The sequence below is a fragment of the Choloepus didactylus genome, chromosome 23 (genome assembly GCF_015220235.1).
Source record: "Choloepus didactylus isolate mChoDid1 chromosome 23, mChoDid1.pri, whole genome shotgun sequence".
In the NCBI taxonomy this organism is placed as follows: domain Eukaryota; kingdom Metazoa; phylum Chordata; class Mammalia; order Pilosa; family Megalonychidae; genus Choloepus; species Choloepus didactylus.
Window position 1 is genome coordinate 173,904 of NC_051329.1, and position 24,079 is coordinate 197,982.

The 24,079-nt window shown below is 37.5% G+C and overlaps 2 protein-coding genes across 3 annotated transcripts in view; one reads left to right on the top strand and one right to left on the bottom strand.

Moving 5' to 3' along the window:
• ZNF268 (zinc finger protein 268) overlaps window positions 1-1,238 on the bottom strand; it is a 115,677-nt gene extending 114,439 nt beyond the window's left edge. The window contains 1 exon segment of the mRNA XM_037816802.1: window positions 1,061-1,238. The gene's annotated coding sequence lies outside the window, so the exon portion shown is untranslated.
• A 165-nt stretch (window positions 1,239-1,403) lies between these two features.
• Window positions 1,404-9,739, top strand: ZNF891 (zinc finger protein 891). Of its 2 annotated transcripts, XM_037816906.1 has the most exons (3): window positions 1,404-1,533; window positions 7,108-8,880; window positions 9,489-9,739. In XM_037816906.1, the coding sequence occupies exons 2-3, from the start codon at window positions 7,244-7,246 to the stop codon at window positions 9,499-9,501; spliced, it is 1,650 nt and encodes a 549-aa protein (XP_037672834.1). In that variant the 5' UTR covers window positions 1,404-1,533; window positions 7,108-7,243; the 3' UTR covers window positions 9,502-9,739. The 2 variants fall into 2 exon arrangements, with proteins under 2 accessions (XP_037672834.1, XP_037672835.1); XM_037816907.1 differs by lacking the exon at window positions 9,489-9,739 and having other exon boundaries at window positions 7,108-9,458.
• The last annotated feature ends 14,340 nt before the right edge of the window (window positions 9,740-24,079 follow it).

The window sequence follows — 24,079 nt, forward strand, 5'->3', positions numbered from 1 at the left end:
TTTATGCTAATTTAGATGCAAGATATATTTATATACCCTAGATGCTAGTGATACATATAATCCGGTTAGTTTTATATATATGAACACACCTCCAGCTAATCTATTTGATTTTAAAAAAAAACTGGAAATGATGAAGCTAGGAGCTAGATATGAGGAATTTATTTTTTGTAAAGGACCACACACAAACCTGCTTGATCTTAAACACTGAAAATACTGATGAAATGGGCAATTTTGAGAAAAACTGCCCAAATAACTTCAATATGAAGTAAATAAACTTTTTTTTTTTTAAAGAAAGAAAACATAACATACCAAAAGACAACAAGGGGAATCAAGAGTTTTCTCTCAAAAGGCTGGGAGCTTAAGAAGTTTTTTCCGGTGAGTCCTTTGAAATATTTTTTAAGAAATACACGATTTCCAAAACCTATATAATTTTGTTTAGACTAGACCAAGAAATACAGATCTATCCAGCTCATTCTGCCTACCAAACTTGAAATAAAAGTAGACCTATTTCATCAACGAATGTAGCATGTAGTCTCTACAATCCCTATGAATAGAATCCAATAGTATATATTTTTAAAGCCAGGCTGACCCTGTTTAGATTTATCGCAGAAACTTAAGACCTTTACAATTGAAGAAATATTCCACTCTAGGAACACGATCATTTGAGCAGATGCTAGAAAGAGCGCATGCAAAAAAAAAATTAACATCTATTCCTATTGTGAATAAATACACGTAAGCAGGAATAGAAAAAAAAAACCTTAGATTTTGAATTGCTCAGAATACTTGGTTTAGAGTGAGGATCATTCCCACCCTGCATCTCCAAACACAGAACGACCGTCTTTAACACAACGACGTGACATTATTCTGGGCAATAATTTCCGGGCAAAGGAAAAAATAGCCATATGTGCAAAGGGTAAAATTACCATTAAGAACACGATTATTGACGGATGATGTTACCTAGAAAGAATAACCTAGAAAGATCGGGTTAATAAGCTGGAATATTATCATATTGCACCTGATTACAAAGCGCATATGCAAAAACCAGCACTTTCCTATGTACCTGCAAAAAGCAATCAGAAGGTTCGATGGAGAGAAGCAATCTAGTCGCAATGGCAGCAGCAACGGCAAAATCAGCACACATCCGGGCCTCTGTTACCGACAGCGACGCCAGGGGAGAGCGGCGCGCGGACCCCCTGCGACCTCCCTGCGACCAGGCCGGCGGCCGCCTCTCCGCGGACGCCTCCCGCCCCGTCACGCCGCGCGGGTCGCCGCCGCCAATCCAGACGCTGCCGCGGGCGTCAGACGCGCCCCCGGCGCCGCAGCCCCTCCGCCGACCGTCTGCGCGGGGCTGGGCGGGGCGAGCCGCGGGAGCTTCTGGGAACTGTAGTCCTGGCCTGGAGCGCGCAGGACGTTTGGCGCTGAGGGGTGGGCACTCGCGGACCCGGACCCTGCCCTGTTCCTCCCGCTTTCGGGCGCCGCCGCCGGCCGCGCATCTTGGTTCTCGCGGCAGCCGAACCGAGACCCCGAGGGCAGGTGAGGGCGTTGAAGTGCTGGCGAGTAAGAGGGAGACGGGCGCGGTGAAGGCCGGGTGTGCAGGGAGGGCCCTGCCTTAGAGGGAAACCGGGAATGGATTGAGCCGGCCCCAGAGGCGGGGGGCGGCGGTCGCGGGCGAGGCCGCTCGGGTGAGGCGCGGGGGTGTCCCGGGAGCCAGGGCCTGGGGAGGACGCCCGGGAAGGAGGCCGGGGCGCGGGGGAGCATGAGGCCGGCGCGGTGGGCAGAGCCAGGGCCGGCTCAGACTCCGACTGCTGAAGGGAGAGGAGCCAGGAGTGCGCCGAATGCGGGTTTATTTTATTCAGTGTCTTCTCCTGAATCTCTTTTAACCACTTAATCTATTAATGAGGTGCTCTTTAACCATTCTTGCTCTCCTACTTAAACCCTGCATGAATGCGTTATTATTCCTTTAATACACTGTTGTATTCAATTTGCTAATATTTAGGACCTTTTCACCTGTGTTCAGAATCGAGCTCGCAATTTCTTTGTACTATCCTTGCCCAGTTTTATTAACAGTATTTTTCAAGTCTCTTGAATAATTTGTGCAGCATAGCGTTTTCTCTTCTACTCTGTGAAGCGTTTCCTTAGGAGGAACTATTTTTCCCTTGAATGTTTGGTACAGTTAGATGCAGAACCTTTGGGGATAGACATTTGATTGGTGATTCAGTTTTTTAATTGATTAATTTAGGTTTCTTATTGATTCAAGTTTGGGCATTGTTTTTCTAGAAAATGGTTCATTTCATCGAAATTTTCAAATTTATTGGCATAAAGTTATATTATTTTATAGTGATTTTTCAGGTTTTTAAAGTTACTGCTTCTTAGTGATATTTTTAAATCACTGTTGTAACTATGTTTTCTGTTTTGAACCTAGTATTTACCTGGGCTCTCTCTTAATTAATCCTGCAAAATGTGTCTTTTCAAAGACACAGCTTTGTATTGTTTTGTGATTTGTGTTTTGGTTGGTCTTTTGTTTTTTTGTGTGTTTTGGTTTTCTGTTCCATAATATTTGCTTTCTAGTTCTTTTCTCTTGTTTTAGATAACTTTGTTAATGTTTTCCTAGTTCTTCGTTTGAATACTTAATTCATTTATTTTCTCTTAACTTCTGTTTTCCTCCACAAAATGTGTATACATTTTTAAAAAGTCAAATATGCTAAAAAACTCATAAGAAAAACAGTAGGCTCCCTTTCCTCTCAATCTGTCTCTTCGCAGTGGTAACAACGTTCAAATATTTAAGGTCTTTGAACTGTCCTCGGTATTTTTTATTCATCAATTTAAGACTTTTGTTTCTTATTTACTGTGTTAAATGAGAATTTTGACTGTTACATCTTGCCTTTCTTTTGCCCACGTACATCTTAAGTCACAATATAATTATACTACAAATGTTATAATATAGTTCCCTCACAATTTTTGCTTAAATCCATGTTGTTTTCTTTGTAATGACTGTTAAATAGTCTTTACTGCTGAGCCTTGGTAACAGTTTTTTTGTTCAATTTTTTTATACAATTTTCCTGTTTTTAATAATTGCTCTTTTTATTTTCATTAGCTTAGTTTTTCTTGAAGCTGTTTAAACACCTGTCTATTCCATCTTCGAGGTCAAACCTGTCATACATCTTATTTTTTCTTTTCCTGAACACATACCCCCCAGGAGCCAACTGGCCTAAGACTGATTCCCTAGGCATGCTTCTTACTTCTCTTTACCCTCATCCGTTCCCTCATCTCATTGTTTGGTTTGGATCTCTTGGATTGCTGGAAACTTTTTTTCCTTTTTTGGTGGATTACAATCTTATTACTTTCCTGGAAACAGATTATATATGAAATACAGCTATTAAGATTGTCTATGACTAGAAATGACTTTATTCTTTCCCCACATTTACATTCTACTTTGAACTAATATAGCAGCCTTGGATGGGAAATTATTTTTCCTCAGAATTTTGAAAGCAGGGGAAGCTACAGAGAAAATACTGTAGTGTAGCTGTTGAGATGTCATTTGCCATGGTTCTTACTGTTCCTTTATGTGTACCCTATTTATCATCTCTGAAAGTGACTAGGTTCATTTGTTTATCTTTGATATTCAAAAACTTCCTGATGATATGTTTTAGAATCAGTGTTTAAAAAAAAATTCCATTTTACTATTTAAGTTGTAGGCCTATTCAATCCTTAGATACCCTGTTATTTTTAAGAATTTTCCCTATATTTGTTTGCTTTTTCTCCTCCTCTCATTTTCTCCTTTCCTTCCAAAACTGAATAATCTGGTATTGGAACTTTGGGATTGATTAACTTTTCCCTCTCATTGCTTCTCTTTTTATTTTGGGTCTGCTTTCTAGAAGAGTGCCTCAACTTGATTTTCTAACCCTGTAATGATTTTTTTTCTATTATAATTTTTAATTTTCTAAGACCTCTTATTTTATGATTAAATATATATATATATATATAGTATCCTGTTCTTGTTTCATGGACAAAGTATCTCTCTGATTTTTTTTTTCATACTTTATTGTGAAAATTTCAAACACATACAATATAGAAAGAATAGTATGGCTACCTTTCTACACGTCACTCAGCTTCAACAACTGTCAAATCATGGCCGATCTTTTTTCATCAAACTACCTCATACATTCCCCATCCCAATGTATTATTTGTATTATTTTTTAATATTTAAGGAAATTTACAAAATGATGTTATAAGTATGTTTTAATAATACTTTATATAATTGAATAATTATTTTTAAATATTATTTTGAAGCAAGTAGCAATTCTAAGACATCATATAGTATTTCAGAATTTACTTCTGAATAAGGACCCCTTTAAAAATATCATACCTGCAAAATGAATTATTTGATACCAAATATATAGGCAATGTTCAAATTTTCTTGTTATTTCATAAATGTTAAAAAAAATTATTTGATTTATGGTTCAAATAATGTATGTACAACTTCAAGTCTCTTTTAATCTAAGGTCTCCCACAGCCTTTTTCTCAGTGTGTTGTCATACTTTTAAAATTTTTTCAATCTGATAAGTGAGAAATTTTGTCTCAAATTTATTTCAATTCACATTTCTCTCATCATAAGCATCTTTGAGGTTATAATTGTTGCTTTGAAGTTTGATTATTTTTCTGGTCCTTACGTTGTCTTTGTTTCTTCTGAAGTCCTCTTTGTTTTGGTCATCTGAGTTTATCTTCCCAAAGAACATCCTTTTAGTGGTTCCTTTAGGAACTGTCTGTGAGTGGTAAACTCTCAGACATTTATGCCATATGTATAACTATGTCTATCATATTAATCTCAGTCTTTAGTCCAATATTGAATTATAGGCTGACATTGTTTCCCTCATTACTTTGAAGACATTATTGCATTGTCTTCTGGTCTCTTTGTAGCTGAGAAGTCTGTAGTCAGTATAATTGGTATTCTTTTGTAGATAATTTGGTTTTTCTCTCCAGTAACTTTTAAATTTTGCTCATTATCCCTGATGCTCTACAGTTTACCTTCTATCCGGTGGATTTTAAAAATTTATTCTGTATGGCTGGTGGAATATATACTTTCAGTTTAAGGATTTACAGCTTTCTTTCACTTTTAGATATAAACTCCCATTATCTCTTTCAATGTTTTTTTTCTATTCCCTCTATCTTCTTCTAGAATTCCTATTAGACATAGATTTGTGTCTTTAATCCATTTGGGATTGGTAAATGCATGAGGGAGGATTTATGTTTTTTCCCAAACAGGAAGCCATTTGTCCTGATACTACTTATTGACAGTTCATTCTTCCCCCACGGATTTGAAGTGCTTACTTGATCATGCTCTAAAAGTCTAGCTACACATGAGTCTGTTCTCAAAATTATTCTATTTTCTATTATTGCCCCACTGTCATTCTGTATAAATTACTAGAGATTTATAATGAATTTTGAAATATAATGGGGCAAGGCTTTGTTTTCTTTTAATAATTGCCTTGTTTATTCATGTACATTAACTTTTCTATAAAACTTTTTTCTGTTCCAAGCCGTTTTATGGAGATACATTCACATACCATACAACCCATCCAAAGTCTATAAAACTTTTAAAATCAGCTTATGTTTCAAGAAATTCCTGTTGAATATATAGATCAAAATTCCAGTGCAATTCTAGTTGAGAAAAATTAAAATCTTTATAATATTGAGTCTTCCTATCCATAAGTGATTCTTCACTTATTCCGCTTTCTTTTTGCTTGTTGCAGTTGTTTAATTTCCATAATTACTTCTATAACTAAAAAAAAATAAATAAAATTATCAAGGAGGGAATGAGCCTATATACCATTCTTAGCCTAACAGCTTTAGCCTAGAATGCAAACTCATTTCCTTTCTTGAAGGGGAAGCCTACATTTCTGTTTTGTTTTCCTTCTGAAAGAAAGATGTGGGTGAAACTACCTCCTTCTATAAAACTTTGTCATAGATTTATTCACTTTATTCAAGAAATATTTTTAAGTGTCTTCCATATGCTGGGATTGTTCTAGGTGCTGGGGATATAGCAATGAACAAGGCAGACAAGAATACATGTAATTTACACTGAAGCAACAGGCCTATTACACTTCTGTTTTAGGGACGTAGAATTTACCTGTCAAAGATCTTTGTCTTAAAAAAAATGCCATTTCTATAATTTTGTGCATTAAAACTGAACTGTGTTGAAGTATAATACTGAGAAGGCTTGCATTTGAAAATTAACAACTAATATTCAGAAAGCGGGACTTTAGAAATATTTGTATAATAAATTATCTCATGATTTTTATGATCTTTAAAGTCTCCAAACATGTATCTTTTCTATTCAATGTATGTTTGTATTCATTCAAACTTTATATCCATTGTTTTGCTGTTTGTATTGAGGCCATTATGAAAATTATTCTGGAAAGTACTACAATATCCAACATTGTTAACACTTTTAGGACCTCACTTCCAAATCATAGAACACAGGCCTTGCTCCTTCCTTTGTCCCTTCATTACATTCAAGTTTTAGATAGAACAAATTATCTTAAGAAAATGAGGCCTCTGTGGAGAGAGATTAAATTGGAGGAAATCAAATGAACATTTGTTTGAAAACCACATATCTACCTTTAACAACTTCAATAAAAATCTTTAGTAGGAGAACAGTGAAGTCATCATTCCTATTCACCATATGTTAGGTCATTCAGATAAATACTAAGGTTATGTATAGAAAGATAACTTGCATCAAGCAGGAAAATTATTTTTCCATTCCAAAAAGTTAACTTTAAAAGTTGCAAATTATGCATGAAATGTAATTAAACAACCACGTATTTTTGACTCATTCACTTGTTTTTGTTTGTTTGTTTTTAAGTAATGATTATTCTTTTCATCTAGGGCTGAGAAGTAGTTTGCAGGAGAAGCCAGTATAATAACTAGGATGGCTGTTCTGGAAGAGAGCCAGGAATAATTATATATTACAGATCATTACAAATCCAGTAAAGATTTTTAAGCTGGAGGGACCTTGCTGGGAAGTGTGGGTGGGAAGGGTATACGATTTGTAATGGAGCTCTGTTTCTACCTTTCATCTTTTACTTGAACCTGCCTCTTTGACTACAGGGAGAATACCTTCAGAGACATCCAGAACTAATCCTGGTGAAATGCATCACTACCCTGATTGATCCAGAGAAACAAGAGGAACATTTTGATTCCTCTGCCCTGTTCTATAGGCAGATGTCATTTTCAGACTCACAAGATGGCAGCCATTGACCTATCCCACACATGGGCTGTGCCTACACGGGACACTGCTTGTTTCCACATGGGAAATAGTGAGGAAAGGATGGTTGCTGGATTTCTGACAACCTGGTTACAGGAACCGGTGACCTTCAAAGACGTGGCTGTGGCATTCACTGAGGAGGAGTGGGTGATGCTGGACCCTTTTCAGAGAAGTCTGTACAGAGATGTAATGTTGGAAAACTATAAAAATCTTGCCTCAGTAGAATGCCAATCACACAAGCCTCCTGTGGTCTCCCAGTTTGATCAACAAGAGATAAAAACTATGAAAAGGAGAATTCCTCAAGGCATTTCTCCAGACTGGGAAATTCAACTTAAAACCAGAGAATCAACTCCTAAGACTAGTTTGGGGGATAAGCCATTCACGGGAGTGAAAATGGTAAGATTCACAGTGAATGATTATTGGTCCTCCATATTAGGAGAAGACTGGGAATGCCATAAGATCAGAAAACAGCATGTGATCCCAGAGGGATATTTGAGGCAAGTGCCATTCACCCAAAAGAAAGTAGCATCTCAGGAGAAAGTCTTTGATTATCATGAATTTGAGGGAAACTCTAAATTTAGCTCAAAACTTGTTTTTTCACAGAGAATTTCCACCAGTAAACAATGCCATAAATGTGACTCAGATATTGTATGTTCAAAATATAATTCAATTCTAAACAATTACCAGAAAATTTCTGTAAGTGAGAAGCTATGTGAAAGTCATGAGTATGATAGAGCTTTATGGCATGTTGAAAGAACCCAAACAGCACAAAAAGCATACACATGCTCCAGATGTGGTATACACTTCCAACATAATAATATGCTTCCTGAACATAAAAATATTTTTATGGTGGAGAATCCCTATGAATGTAATAAAAATGGTAAGAATGTTTGTCATCACCCATCCCTTAATCAACAGGAACAAACTCATACTGGAGAGAAACATGAATGTAATCAGTGTGGAAAAGCCTTCAAAAAGATTTCTAACCTTATTTTGCACGAGAGAAGTCACATGGGTGAGAAACAGTATGAATGCAAGGAATGTGGGAAAGTCTTCAATGATTCTTCAACCCTAAGGAGACATGTGAGAACTCACACAGGAGAGAAACCCTATGAATGTAACCAGTGTGGGAAAGCTTTTAGTCAGAAAACATCTCTTAAGGCCCATGTGAGAACGCACACTGGAGAGAAACCTTATGACTGTAATCAGTGTGGGAAATCCTTTGGCACAAGCTCTTACCTTATAGTGCACAAGAGAATACACACAGGGGAGAAACTCTATGAATGCAGTGTCTGTGGAAAAGCCTTTAACACAAGCTCTCACCTCAAGGTGCATAAGAAAATACACACTGGAGAGAACCTTTATGAATGCAGTGACTGTGGGAAAGTTTTTAGTGGTCTTTCATCCCTTAGAATGCATGTGAGAACTCATACTGGAGAAAAACCCTACGAATGTAAAGAATGTAGGAAGGCCTTCAGCGTTTCCTCTTCCCTTAGGAGACATGTAAGAACTCACACTGGAGAGAAACCCTACAAATGTATTCAATGTGGAAAAGCCTTCAGTCAGAGCTCTTCACTGATTATACACAAGAGAATTCACACCGGGAGAAAAACCCTGTAAGTCCTGTGAATGTGGAGTTGGCTTTAGGCCAACCTCATTATTTCAGGATTTGTTCTATAACATAAGCATTGAATGCTCTAAATAGCCCTCTAAACACTTTAGTTACATAAATACAAGTTTTGATCTCTCTTATTTTAGTTTTGCTTTAGTTCTAAATATTAATACCTATTATGACTTTTTTTTAAACCCAGGGGTTATTTAGAATTATGTATTTTTAATATCTGAGGTATGAAGATTTTTAGTTACCTTTTTAATATTGATTTCTAAGTGTGTCTGGACTATATGATACTGCTTTATTAGTATTATTCTGAGAGTTGCTTTCTGGTCCAGTGGGGCAGGTACTGTGAGTAGCCAGTGAAACATTCAATTTATTCTTTCTTACTAATGAACCCTATTTTTAGCTCAAGATAGCAATGCTTCTAGTTACAAACTCTTCTCACCCTCCTTGCAGCCAACAGTAGCCATATCCCCCATTCCTGGCCAATTGAGACTATGCTAGTATCACTGGGGACAGATCTAATTTTTTTTTTTTTTTCTTTTGCACTTTGCCTTTCTGCCTTCTCCATTCTTCTTTCTTTGAATTTACCATTACTGGAATTGGAAGATCCATCTTTTGACCCTGAGACCAACAATCACAGCCTAAGGATGAAGTAGAAGAAAGAGATCTGGGTTTCCCAAAGGCACCTTTAAATAGCTATACCAGTCTTGCACTGCTTATATCTGGACATTTGAGAAAATGTACATGAACTTTAAAAAAAGAAATCCGTGAATACAGTCAACTTGTTTAAAAATTAAAAAAAAAAAAAAAGGCCATAGAACTATGTAGATTTAAATGTTTTATGCTGGAGGCACAAATTTGGATAGGAACATAGAAGAGGGCGAATGGAAGAATGATGACAAGTTTTGTACTTAGGGAAGAGATGAAGGAGCAGAGGTCACTGAGAGCAAGTGATTAGAGAAGTAAGAAGGAAATTCCACCATTTCAGGGTTGGAAATACAGAGTTCTCAGACAGAGGGGAAGTTACTAATTTCAAATTCTAGGTGGAGCCCCTGAGGTTTTGCTACATGATCTTGCAGATACTGACCATATTATTTCTAATATTCCAAGAAACAAAACATGGAAGGAGTAATGTATGGTGGAAGGATGAGGTGACATTTGCATTTTTAATCATATTAACTTTATAGGGTTGTGAGGTACCCAGATGAACAGCTGATAAGCAGATCTGGACCTCAGATGTGTAGAATGGAGTATAAATTTTAGAGACGTCAATGTCCAGCCTACAGTAGGTTTTGTGGAGGTAACCAAGACTGCAGAGGGAAAATGGATGGAATGAAGAAAAGAGTGCCTACCGCCGACCCTGAAGAACCCCTGCATTTAAAGGCAGGATTAAACAGGGAACCACAGTAGAGAGAACAGAGGAAAACCAGGAGGAGTGGAGTTTTACTGAACTAAGATGAACAAAAGGAAAGTACAGTCAGTTGTTTTAAATGCCACTCAGAGGTCAAATTAGATGAAGTCTTAAAAGATGAAAATATAGTAATATGAAGATCATTGGTGACCTTACTGGGAGATAATGTAGTGGCATGTTCAAGATGGATATTAGATTGGGAAGTGTTTAAGAATAACCACAAGATGAGAAAGTAAAGACTGAGTATAGGGAACTTTTAAAAGTTTGAATAGTAGGAGAGTAGTAGCTGGAGAGAGATTTCAAATCAAGGGAAAGTATTTTTAAAATATGAGAAGTTAGAACATGTTTAAATCCAAATATGATGGATCCATTATGGAGAGATTAAATATGTGGGCATAAGAAAGACAGTCAATAGCATAAAATTTCTGAGAAGGGGATGGAGATACCTGGAGTACAAATAAGATCTAAAGTTTGCTATGAGAAGGGATACTTCCACCATTTTCTCAAGAAGAAACGAAGGGATGAGTTGGGTTTAATTCCTTTTTATTACTATCTAAGTTCATTGCATTGTGCTCTGAGTTTCTGGCCTATATGCTTTTTGTTTGGTGTTTATTAAGAGCTACTTCCTGGCCCAGTGGCAGGTACTAATATACATTTCCTTCTTCTTCCTTACTATTAGAACCCCAGTTTTGCCTGGGGTAGCAGTGTGTCCACCCTCCTTTTAGTCAAGGGTAGCCATTTCCCTTGTTCCTGGTCAGTGAAATATAGACATGACATGGATTGTAGGTTTGGTGGCAAGGTTACTTGCCACCAGATGGATGAAAGACTGGTCAGAGGGTTTAATGAAGAGGTAAACATCTTTCAAGTTATCATTAGGGCCTTCAGTGGGAAAGACAGCGAAGCAAGTAGCAAAGTCTTGAGTGAATGAGGAGAGTCCAGTTGGATAGAAGATAACAGCAAAGGAGAAGAAAAAGTGGTATAGCTGGATGGTGGGAGCCTCAAAGGAGGAGTATTTTTACAAGAGGCTGCAATGGTTAGAAGCAATCTTGGGGAGCAAGGAGGACTTTGATCCAATTTTCCAATCAGATAGGGATATGGGAATAAACAGCCCTTCCTTGATACAATTGTTAAGTTTTTTTCCCCCTCCATGGGGAAAGCCAGTTTTAAGTTAATGCAAGGAAATGAAGAAAATCTTTAGGGAAGTAATTGAGAATATTGAGAGATTACCACTTAGAGGGCACTATGGAAACAATTTCAGAAAGGACAGGAATTTGGGGATTGTGGCTGGGAAGTGAGGAATTATATAGAAGGTTGTTGTGAGAACAGTTTTGATAGAGATAACAGGATCAGAGCTTGGGGATTGAGACATCGGGTTGAGACATTGGGTTATGACCAGTGGAAATTAAAATTGGAGGAAGGCTAGATTAAATTCCAGTGAATCTCTTAGGAGATGATGGATACTTAGGTCTTATAGGATTTGTATGTAGCTTGGAAAGGGGAGTCTGCAGTCATGCTGTGGAACCAAGTATTTCTTTTGTTCTTGAGGTGTTGGCATCCCTGGTAGGTGCAGTGGTTTAGAAAATTAACCCAAGTGCTTGTCCTTGGGTGAGGAGAGCATCTTAGATGGCTCCCAGCAAGAGGCTGGGCTCTGCTTGGTTGGGGAATAGAATTTTATGTACTAGTTTGGACTCAGGGGTAGTCTCACCTGGATTTTATTTCAACAGCCTCATAACTGGTTTCACTGAATCAAATCTTACTTTGCTTCAACATGCTTTCTATGCAGAAGCCAAAGTATCCTATTTTTGAAAAAAAGGAAAAAAAAATTGGTGGTTTTTAACTCCAAACCTAATACGTGTATATGAGAAAAAAATGCAAATAACCTTTGCTTTATTGAGAAACAAAACCCTTTCCTCCTCCTTCCTGGAGTTGACTGCCTTAGAAATTTGACATGGTAGATAAGTGTGCATTCTGTCAAGCTTTAGTCTATATGCATACAAATATATTATTTTCTTTCTATAAAAATTGAGCCATACCTTTCATTCCATCTTTTTAAACTTACTTTTCCATGTCAATACATGTAATTCTGTTTCATTCTTAATAGCTGCTTAGTGCTTGACTATATGTATGTCCCATAATTTAATCCATTTTCCTTTGCAGATTTTTTTTTACAGTAACAAGCAGTACTGCATGGAACCATCTTGTTTATATATCTTGCTTTCCTTTCATCTGTTCTCCACACAATTCCTTGGATGATCCTTCTTAAGTATTAATCTGATCATATTACACTTCACTTTAAAGTCCTCCACTGGCTTTTTCCCCCTTCAAGATAAAATCTTTTTAAAAGCCCTTTCATGCTCAAACTCTTTTCTATTCCTTGCTGCTCCACACTCTCCTGATTTTGACCTGCCCTAGTCATCCTTTATGTATTGAATCCTGTGTCCATTTTAACACTTTTCACACTTTTACATTATTGCCTGTTATGTATCTTGCCCTCTAAACTATAAGCATTGGAAATAAGATGGGCTTTTGTCTAATTTGTTCACTGTTTTACTCCTAGTACTTGGCCCAGAGTAGGTTTTCAACCTTTAAGATTTTTTTCAGTAAGTTTCATGTCTTTTACCCCCATTTAATATTCCAGTGGAGTTTTAACTTAATTAAGGGTTAGGTTTTAAGTCATTGTAAAAGGCAAAAATTACATGGAATCAAAATTTCTTTCTTCTAAGGTCAGAATCACACTCAGCATAGTGAAATGTTCCTTTCTGCAGACTTGGGGCTGTTAAGAGAACAGCAGTTTGATGTTCATTATCTCCTGTTCATTTTCCACTCATTGTCCCTCCTCCCTCTTCACTCCTGTCAGAATCTCATACCTTTTATTTTTTTAGGTAAGTGTTTGTATGCTGCTCCAGTATGTAATGTAATAATTAAAAGGAATGAAATGATCCACTAATCTTGAGGGTGCAGTGTCCTTCTTAGGCTACTGACAGAAGTGTAAACTAATACAGCCTTTCTGGGGGACAGTTAAGCAAAATGCGTCAAAAGCCAGAATATCTATAATCTCTAACCGGGCAATTATTTTCTGAGCCTTGATAAAAGAACTTTTCATCTGAGCATGTATACTGCTTTGTGCAGTGGTAAATAAATGGAAAATTCCTAAATTCCTTGTAATAGCCAATTGCTTAAAAAATTAGGTATGTCCATAAAATGAAATATACTATAGTTATTTACAAAAATGTAACTGTATATGCATTACTGTAGGGATGTATTTGATATATTGTGAGTTTTAAATGCAGATTACAAGCTATCAGTATAACTATTTTATTAAAATACATATTATAAATATTTATGTATGTGTGTGCATTGAAAATATTCTGGAAGGATATACACCGTGATGTTATCAGTGGTATTTCTGAATTGTAGTTTTAGAAGTATTGTTTTTCTTTTACTTTTTGGTTAAATTTTCTAATTTACGTAGTAAACAGAGGTGAGTTGTATGTTTTTTTAAATAAACAATTCTAACATGAACCATTTTCCTTAAATGTTTTTCAAAAATATGATTTTAATATTTTTAAAGTTGTAAAGCAAAAGGATTAAATAGATTTGCTTAGCTTATCTCTGGCTTTTTGAAGGCAAACTTTCTAAATGTGTTGCTAAAGGACACAGAACTCTTAGACTTCATCTAAATTGACTTCCATGCAAAATATGAAATATGAAAGAAACAAATAAGGTGCTATGAGAATAGGTGGACCTATGTTGGATAAGGCTTTTAGGAAAGGCTTCTGTGGCCTTTGACAGTTAAGCTGAAATCTGAAGGAAAGGAAGGACTCATCTATGGGGAAGTGGGAATGGGAAACAGGAAGAGCTTTGTAAATAAAACAGCAAGTGCAAAAAGTCTTCATTCAGGAAGGAACTTGGCATGTTTGTGGAATGGAAAGTAAGGCCAGTAGCTGGAACATTATTAGATGAGAGGCCAAGGAGAGAAATAATGAAACCAGGTTGAAAAACAGGCAGAAACCAGATCATAAGCCTTGACTGCTGTGGCATGAGTTCAGATTTTATTCAAAGAGCTAGGGAACCTATTCAAAGATTCTTCATAAGGGAGTAAAAATATTTGTTTTAAAAATATCATAATGGCTACCATATAAAAAATCTAGGAGACCAATTTTGGAGGCTATTGCAGTAGTTGATATATGAACAGAGATATATGATAGACAAGTGTCATTTCCTTAACATAAACAAACGAGTTGTTTAAATTAAGTAAGATGAGACACTTGTTTTTGACATAAAGGAAATTCAAAGTCTAATATATGTCATGGTTTAAATGCAACTATAATTTTAAAAACGCATATCCCACAGATAAAGCCATATTATTCACCTATCAGGTAGCAAAAGTTCACACAGTCTGACTTTTCTCAAACATTTTCTGGCAGTGTCCATTTTACCTATACATAGTGTTGTCATCTGTGATATTGAGAGTTTTGGTGATAGAGCATTTCTTAAAAAGAACTCCTAAAATTCATTTCTTAAAAGAATTTTTAAAATGTCAGATACTCTTTTTTTTAACCAACTTTTCTACTTGTCTATCTCTATCCTTTAAAGGCAGACTTTTTGAAAGTGTTGCTAAAAGACACAGACTTTCTTCCAGGTCACTCACACCCTATTGGCAAGTTTTGCTGCCTCTCTCTGCTCTGAAATTTATGTCTTCACATGGACTTAAGAGTTTTTCCTGCCTTTAGTTGTACCGTTTGACATGATAGAAATTCTACTGGGCATATCTTCGTAACAAAACTCACCCCAGCTTTACCTGTTTGTAGGTATCTTACAAATCTCCTATAGCAACTGCTGGTTATCCAAGAACATAAAGAGTTAAGGTTACTTTTCTGACAACTAATATTTATGTCACTAATATTAAAAGTACCTGTTGCTCATGCTTCTGCATTCACAATAACTTTGTGATTGAATTCTGAAGCTTAGTGTAATAATCATTTTGGAGATGCATAAACACTTTTACTGAAGCATGATATACCCAGAGAAAAGTGCAAGTCAAAAATAAAAGTTTAATTTCCCCAAAAAGAACACACCTATTTAAGCAGTCTGCATATCAAGAAAGAGCTAAATTCATACTTTTACCACTTCTCCAGTGCTGCTGGAATCTTACACCTTTTAAACTCTTTATCCCCCTCCTATCTTTTTTTGTCATGCGTTTTTGGTTCCACATATATTGTAGACTTCACCAGATACTTCAGTTATTTTTGTGCAAAGTTAGTGTCCTGGTATGACAGGACAGCTATGACAAATACCACAGAACTGGCTGGCTTAAACAATTTCAGTTTTGGGGGCCAGAAGTTCAAAATCAAGGTATTAGCAGGTCATGCTTTTTCCAAATTCTGTAGCATTCTAGGGGTGGCTTGCTGTCAGTCCATCTCTGTGTTTTTTTTTTTTTTTTTCCTTTCAGCACTTTAATGTCATTGCATTTAAGAAATCAACCTTCAGTCTTAATGTTGACTTTTTACGGTAATGTGTCCCCCCACCCCCCTCTGGCTACTGGTAAGGTTTCTTAGGTTGTTAAAGCTTAAATTACTCAGGTATGGTAAAGTCAGGTATGGAGACAAGGACAGGGGTTTGAAATAAGATTTATTGGCTACTCACAGTTCCCAGAGAAGCATACAGCATGCCATAAAGGGCCAGTGGGCGCATAACCAGATGCAGGGTAACCACAGCAGGGAATCAGAACCAAGGAGAATGATGAGCTACAGCCTTTATTGGAGTCCAGGGTGGGACATTAGCAGTTGGGCAGTGAAGCATGTGATTCATGGGTGGGTGGTTGAATTGGGTGCCCCCATGAAATGGCTAGGGGCCTCTGGACAACAGGGTGAGAGGGCTCAGGGTACCTTATCTCACTGGAGGAGACAGAGGGTAAGCTGTGACAGTTGGGCCAATGTGATGGCAAAACATCAAAATGCCATTGTTAATTTGAGAATAGTAGTACATAAGGTTTTCAGCACTTTTTCTATGGTGTGCTTAGGTGTGGTTATCTTTCTGTTTAGCCTTCTTGGAATTTATTCAGCTGCTTGAATCTTTAGGTTGATATCCTTCATCATTTTGGAAAAGTTCTCAATTATCTCCTGAAATATTTCTTGTGTCATTGTCTCCTCTTTTAGACTCCAATCACGTTTGATCTTTTGAGTATATCCTAAATGTCTCTTCCACTCATCTTTTTTCCTTTCTCTCTTACATCCCCTCCCCCATATTTTTTACTTGTCTTCAAGTTCACTAGTCTTTTGTTCTGCTGTGCTAACTTTTGAGTCCATCTATTAGATACTGTGTTTTCAATTCTAAAATATCTACTTCACTCTTTTTTATATATTCCAATTATTGGTTGAAATTTTTCAGCTTTTCCTCTTTTATCCCCATGATTTTCTGTATTTTCTTTAACACGTTAACCACAGTTGCATTGAAGTCCTTATCTACCAACTTTATATCACCTGCGTATCTGCTTCTCTTGTCTGTTTTGTCTCTTAGTTGTTGGTTTCATGGTCCTGTTCTTCAAGTCCAGACATGTTTTAAAAGGACCACAGAGGCTCCAGGTTATGCCACCTTGGACTACAGGGAGTTTCTCCTTTCCTGTGAGTCAAATAATGTAATGGGATAATCACCTTGATCCAATTGTGGATTTAGCTGACTCAAAACTGAGTATGCTTTTATAAGTAAGCAGCCTGAATATTGCTACCAAATTCATCTTGAGTAACAGTCAACGTTTTTTTCTGCTCTTCTGCTACCTCTGGCAAGCACAGCTGTTTGTGAAGTGATATTTTATGTTAAATATGGAAAGATATAAAATAGGTTTATATGCTAAAATTGAGTGAAAGAAATTATAAATCTTTTTAGCACCTTCTTACTATGACAAATAAAGCACACTCTATAAATGAAAAGATCCACACACCGATCACTTCCTTTCTTTTTCAATGGAAAAATGTTTTCATACTTCTTTTACTATATAATCAAGGAATTATCCGTATTTAATATAATGGTAGTACAGCTGTTATTTTCTGAAATATCACAAATTATGAGTGCTTTTTGGAAGGGTTATGTAATTCAAAATGTTGTTGTTTGAAGTGTTTTAGAGGAAAGTTCTTATTTTTTATAAAATGATTCATATATAATCTCTATGGTGTGCTGCATTTCTACCTGCAAAGACACTCCTTACCTGATTGCCCCTCCCTGCTGTGAGCACAGGTCCCTTGTCACTTCTTTCTCCATCAACCAGGATTCTTTCCCTTCCTCCAACAAAGAGATCACTTTGAGTTTAGAAATATAAAGTACTGCTTAGAAACAGAAGAAAATGGAGACTTCAAAGTATTATGGTGTTCCATTTATGTAAACCCAATCTCTTCTTATGAGAGAAGATATGCTGTTACAAGAAGAATCAGAGCAGGAGGAAGGGTGGATACATGTCTCCTTCCTCCTGTACCAATTCTAAACAATTTTCTTCAGACCAAGGATTAGGAATTCAGCCAGACGATTTAGGGCCAATTTTTCAGAAACATCATTTAAATATATTAATATTTTATCATATGGATAGCTCTAGTTTACTTTGTTAGATCCCAGAAGAAGAAACTAACATGTAGAAGGAGTTTTGAACCCAGGGGCCCCGCAGCTTATCTCACAGAAAACAGGTGCCCCATAGACTAAAGAATGAGGCCGTTCAAAGCTGTTCAAGGCTGTTCCAGCCACAGTGGCCCCTCAAAGGCGTAAAGCAAGGTCAGATATACCGATAAGACAACCAACCAAAAAGGCCTGCTCTCCCTAGCTAGATAACACAGCTGCTTTCCTAAAAAGAATATTGTCTCAGAATTCTACCAACCAATCACCCCAAACCTAAATAAGCACCCAGTCGAGGCACAGAACACCACAGCAGGCACCCTTCCCCATGTGGGTCCCTTTGTTTTATGAAAAATGCAGCTCCCAGCCGAGAAGAGAGAGCCATCCTTCTTTTGCCTTCCAGCTCTCACTCACCTTTTTCCTCTAATAAACTTTATACTTTGACTCACCGCATTGTGTGGATTCCTGAACGACTTTGGGCCTAACATACTTATCTATCGATCTTGTTTTGAACATTTGCAATTGATTGTAAACTTGAAAATCCTTCCCACCTGACAACCTGCTTGCAGAAAAATTTAAGCATAAGACGGTCATCTTCTTACCACTATACACCATACTTTACTAAATAACTTTTTGCTTCTGATCTACATGAAACTAACAGAGCATATCCCTTCATGACACAGATGTAGCCAGTCTTAAACTGGATCTAGTTACTCCTTTGCAGTCTTGATTTTTCTTTCCATGAATTCCCTGGCAAAATATCAGGCCCTAGTGGCCCAGACACCTATGCCCAAAGCTTTCAATTATTTGTGCTTGGCCTTTGCCACATGCTATGACTAAGATTCATCAAAAGAACTTCTAGTTTGTCTTCATCAAAAAATTCAGGCAGGTAGAGATTATAGCACTCATTCCCTTCTAAGCACTCATCTTCATTTCAATAAATCATGAGCCCTCCAGGCAGTACTCGTATTACATCAGGGTTTCTAAGACTGAGCAAAAGAAATACTGAAAATTTATTGTTGTTGTTGTTGTTGTTGTTTTAAAAAAAAGACTGAATAATTTATTAAGTAAATCTGCAGACATGTGAAGAGAAAGACATTAGGCCTATCTGAACAATCCCCATGGCTACCATCACTTCCTGGAGTCATAAGAACTGGAACATTCCAAAAGCAAAGCAAATCTTGCCAACTCTTTAAAAAAATGGAACTTTAAGGAGAAAGAAGATATCAACTGACCTTCAACATGTCTTTTAAAAGTTCAGTATATTCTCTTGGAGAATGGACTTCTGCTAAGTAGAGGTAGGAGAGAGGGGACCTGAGAGGCCAGCACTGCAACCACCCTGTTCCCCAATTTCTACCACATAAACACCCACATAACAGAAGGTAAGAGGAATTCTGGCACAATCCTACCTCTTGCAAAGGTCAGCGAAGGCCATCCTGTACTGTGTCCCTGAGATAAAAAGCAGTTTTCTGGGGATTAGAGCCCTGGCCTAAGAGTCGGGAAGACATGCTTTAAATTAAAAGTTTCCATGCATCCCTTAATAATCTGTAGTTGAGGAAAGCCCTATATAAGAGCTCAGTTGATCTTCACAGTAACCTTGTGAGGGAGGCATTCTCACCACCCCCACCCCCCATACAGGTGAGGGAAACTGAGTTTCTAAAAGCTGACCCCAAGGTCAAACAGCAAATGACAGAACTAAGATTATATACCAACCTGACTCAAAACACTGACCCTTTTTCAAGGGGCCACACTGCTTGAACAAGAAATATCTTCCCTACTCTCTCTGTAAGGGCATGTGAGGAATCAATGTGGTGATTTTTTTTTTTTTTTCTTGAGAAGGAAACTTTGATGAGAGGAGACATCAATTTTTCACTCTGAAAAAAAGAGTATGTGGACTGGAGAAAACTGGAGCAAATTCATAATTAGGAGGCTTAGTTTCTAGCATTGTATCAGTGTTAAACTTTGGGTCTCACCAACTTCCTTATTCTTTCTCACCCAAGGTTTCCTCATTCAGAAGAAAAAATTGTATCTGATCTAGAATTCAGGACAAATGAAGACTTTAATCTGTCATTAGTGCTCTCTCTGCACTAGTCCCCACCACCTCTAGGAAAGTTAAGCTATTTCCTCAATCTGGTGTTCCTTAAAATATTGTATAATGATCCTCTATTCTAAAGGAAAATGAAAATATGGATAAGCAGTAGCACTTGCATAACACCTACACCCACCCCCCAGCCTGGGTATATTCTCTAGCTTAAAAATGGTCACTTTCTCCAAGAAAAACTGTATCTGTGTCATGAGTCTGACCTTTTTTGTCATAATAACTCTCACTCATTAGTGGTGTGAACTGGAGCAAGTTACTTAACCTTTTGGCTTTAGTTTCCTCACATAGTTGTGAGGATTACTTGAGATACAGAACTTTAAAGCACTTGGCACGTTCGTAGTTCCTTTGTTCCTTTTCTACTACATTTTCCACCCCCAAGAGTCTAAGAATGGAGAGGAATATTGACCAAGGAAGTGAGATTAAGGCCCCCGAGAGGCTAATTCTCAGCTTTGCATTTCAGCAGCTTGGCTATGACATGTTGATCTGTGTGTTTATCATACCTGGGTTCTTTGAGCTTCTTGAATCTGGAGGAATATTTTTCACCATTTGGGAAGTCTGCAACCATTATTTCTTCAAATATTTTTCCTGCCCTTTCTGCTTTCTCCTTCTGGGACTCCCATTACATGTATATTGATATAGTTGATGATGTCCCACAGGTCTCTGAGACTCTATTCACTTCTTCATTCTTCATATTAGATTATTTCTATTGAATTATCTTCATATTCAATTCACTGATTCCTTCTGCTGGTTCACATCTGCTATTGAGCTCCTCTAGTAATTTTTTTTCTTTTATTACCATACAGTTCAACTGTAGGATTTCCATGTGATTTCTTTTTATGGTCTTTCTTCAGAGATGGTTAGCATCCTGTTTATGCCTTAATTTGGACATTTTTATAGCCTTAGAACTGTAAATTTGTAAGCTAGTAATCCCCTTTCTGATATATTGCATTCCAGCAACTTTAGCAAACCAAAACACCATCAGTCTGATCACCATAAGCCCCCACTTTGAACACATATGAGGTCTCCAAGGATGACTGTCAATACCAATATTCTTAGTGTCCTTTCCTTCAGTGCATGCTGATAAATTGCAGCAGGTATTTCTGGGGAAATAGTCACAGTATACATTGTGCCTAATTGTACAAACTTTCCTCAAAGGACACCTGGTCTCCCCTTCAGCTGAGAGCTGGCTTAAATTTGGGAGGTGAGTCAAGGATGTGAATCCCTACTATAATAATTTCAGTTAGGTTTCTTTCCAGAAGATGTAGAACTTTCCCACCTGTATGTATCAAGCAGCATCTTGGTAGACTAACTATCTGTTTTAGTTTCCTTGACTGCTCAAGCAAATATTGTGCATTAAGTCGGCTTAAACAATGGGAATTTATTCACTCACAGTTTTGAGGCCAAGAAAATTCCAAATCAAGGCATCATCATGGTGTCACTTTCTCCCTGAAGATTGGTGCTCTGGGGCTGGCTGCTGGTGACCCTTGGTCCTGGGCTCCTCTGTCACACGGCAAGGCACATGGCGGACTCTCCGGGCCTCTCCCTTCTCTTCTGGGTTCCACTAACCTTTAGCTTCTTGCTTCTCATGGCTTTCTGTCTCTGTGCCTGAACCTTATTTTGCTTACGGAGGACTCCATCAATAGGATTAAGACCCATCCTGATTGAGTTAGGTAACACCTTAACTGAAGTAGGCTCATCAAAAGGTCCTTCTTACAATGGGCTCACACCCACAAGAATAGATTAAGAATGTGTCTTTCTAGGGTACATCCAAATCACCACACCATCTATTTTATTTCTAGGAACCCCATGATCATTTAGCCATCACCATAGATACCTGTGTTTAAAATTTTACCATTCCATCCCTTGGATTCTTGTGGTAATTGTACCCAGCCTCTACCATGCCAAAATCCCATCATCCCTGTTGAAATTGGAAACCTCTCATTGTAGCAATCACATCATATACAGCCTACAGAGGACAGATAGCACAGAGCTCTTCAAGCATGGTAGCACACCCCTGTGCTGGTTTGAATCTGTCATGTTCCCCCAAAAAATCCATGTCCTTTTAATCCAATCTTGTGGGGGCAGATCTGTTGTTGGGTGGGAACTTGTGATTAGGTTGTTTCCATGGAGATGTGACCTGCCCATTCAAAGTGGGTCTTAATCCCCTACTGGAGTCCTCTATGAGGTAAAAGACAGATGAAACAGAGAGAGCCCAGAGAAGCTAAAAGAGAAATGCCTAGAGACATTTTGGAGAAAGTAAATTTGAAACCAGAACCCAGAAGAACCAGCAGATGTAGCCTTGTGCCTTCCCATGAGACAGAGGAACCGTGGATGCCAACGGCCTTTCCTCAGAGAAGGTATCTTCCTCTTGATGCCTTAATTTGGACATTTTCATGGCCTTAGAACTGTAAATTTGCAACTTAATAAATCCCCATTGAAAAAGCCAGTCCATTTCTGATATATTGCATTCCAGCAGCTTTAGCAAACCAAAACAACCTCTCACCAATGCATTACCTAATTCATTAAAGGCAGCATCTTCTGGGCTTTCACAGATTAGGGAATGGCTGAGCACAGTGCATATAATCCATTCTGATGTTCCCACCTCCCTCTACAATAAAAGTTCTCAATGTTGGCTGCACAAACCAGAAGTTAGAGGGCAAAGGAGCCCGCTGATGTTATCCAGGGGTTGGCAGAGAGCAGGGTGGAGAATGGATCTGGAGTAGAAAATGGAAGATACTCAAGTAATTCAAATAACTTTCCATGTTCCAATAAAAACCTTATTTTTACCTTGATACACACCGTCTCCTTAGAAAATCACTCAAGACACGATCTGTCATCATACCAGCCCATGTGGATCAAGGCACGCTTCTCTTCAGTGTTTCAGCCAGGCTGTACACTCTTTTAAGATAAATTGCCCTCTCCTAAACAGTTCTAATGAAAAGCTGGGAAGCCTCAAAACGTGTGCTCAAAACTGGCATACATAATATCAGGTATAAGAAAAGACAACCCTTCAGATAATGCTTTTAGACCTCTAGTATATGTAAATAAGGCTCTTTGATTAGGATTACAACTCTTCTAAAATTCCACCTTCCATGAAGTGACTTTAAAATGAGATCACATTCATCTAATAACATCTTCTAGAGCTGTGCCCTCAATGCATTCACTACAACATTAATGATCAATTAGTCACTCCTATCCATATTATCTATTTCTCTCTCAAATAAAAAATCGCTTACTTTCCTGATGAAAGTAAACGCACCCCGATGGCATGAGCTTTGACAGATGGGCAGCTGATAATGCCAGAAAAGTTTTAAATTTGTGCTTAAAGAACTATTTTCACTGTAAACAGAACAAAGGAACAAAATTACTTTGGAATTTTCCTTACTGTGCTGTACCTCATTTACATTCATTTCGGGTTGAATCTCAAATGTCTATAACCAAATTCAATGATAAACAGGAGTTAGAAAAAACTTAAATCTAAACTCTTCCTCTATCTCAAAAGTTAAAACCATAAGCTCTAGCACTGATATCTGAAAATGTTTCTATAAATTATGTTTGTATAATGTTCCTGTAAAAGCACACTGCTCTTCACTGTTGATGTTAGTACTGGAGTAGTTATATTTTTCAGAATCATATGCTGTAAATAAAAATCAGCAAGTTAAAAATTAATTATAGACAAAATTTATTCATTCCTTTCTCTCCGCACTTTTGTTTCAAAGCAAACAAAACACTGCCCCCCCACACACACATACACACACAAAACCTTTCCCACATTGATTCCCTCCAGTATGACCTCACAGAACACATGAGTTACAATGGCAGTTTCCCCCTATTATGATTCTCTGAAATAGAGGTTTGTAATGCTGCAAAAAGCCACCCTATATTCAGTTCATTTATAGGACTGTTTTCTCCCCTAGAACAGTATTTTTTAAAAAGCTAATAAACATGGCATGATAAATGAAGGCATTCCCCAATCATTATATTTGTATGATTTTTGCTTCAGTATGAACTTTCTGTCCAGAAAAAAAAAAAGTGCATTCCTTGTGAAGCTTATTCCTTACCCACAAATCTGCCCAGGATGAGCTG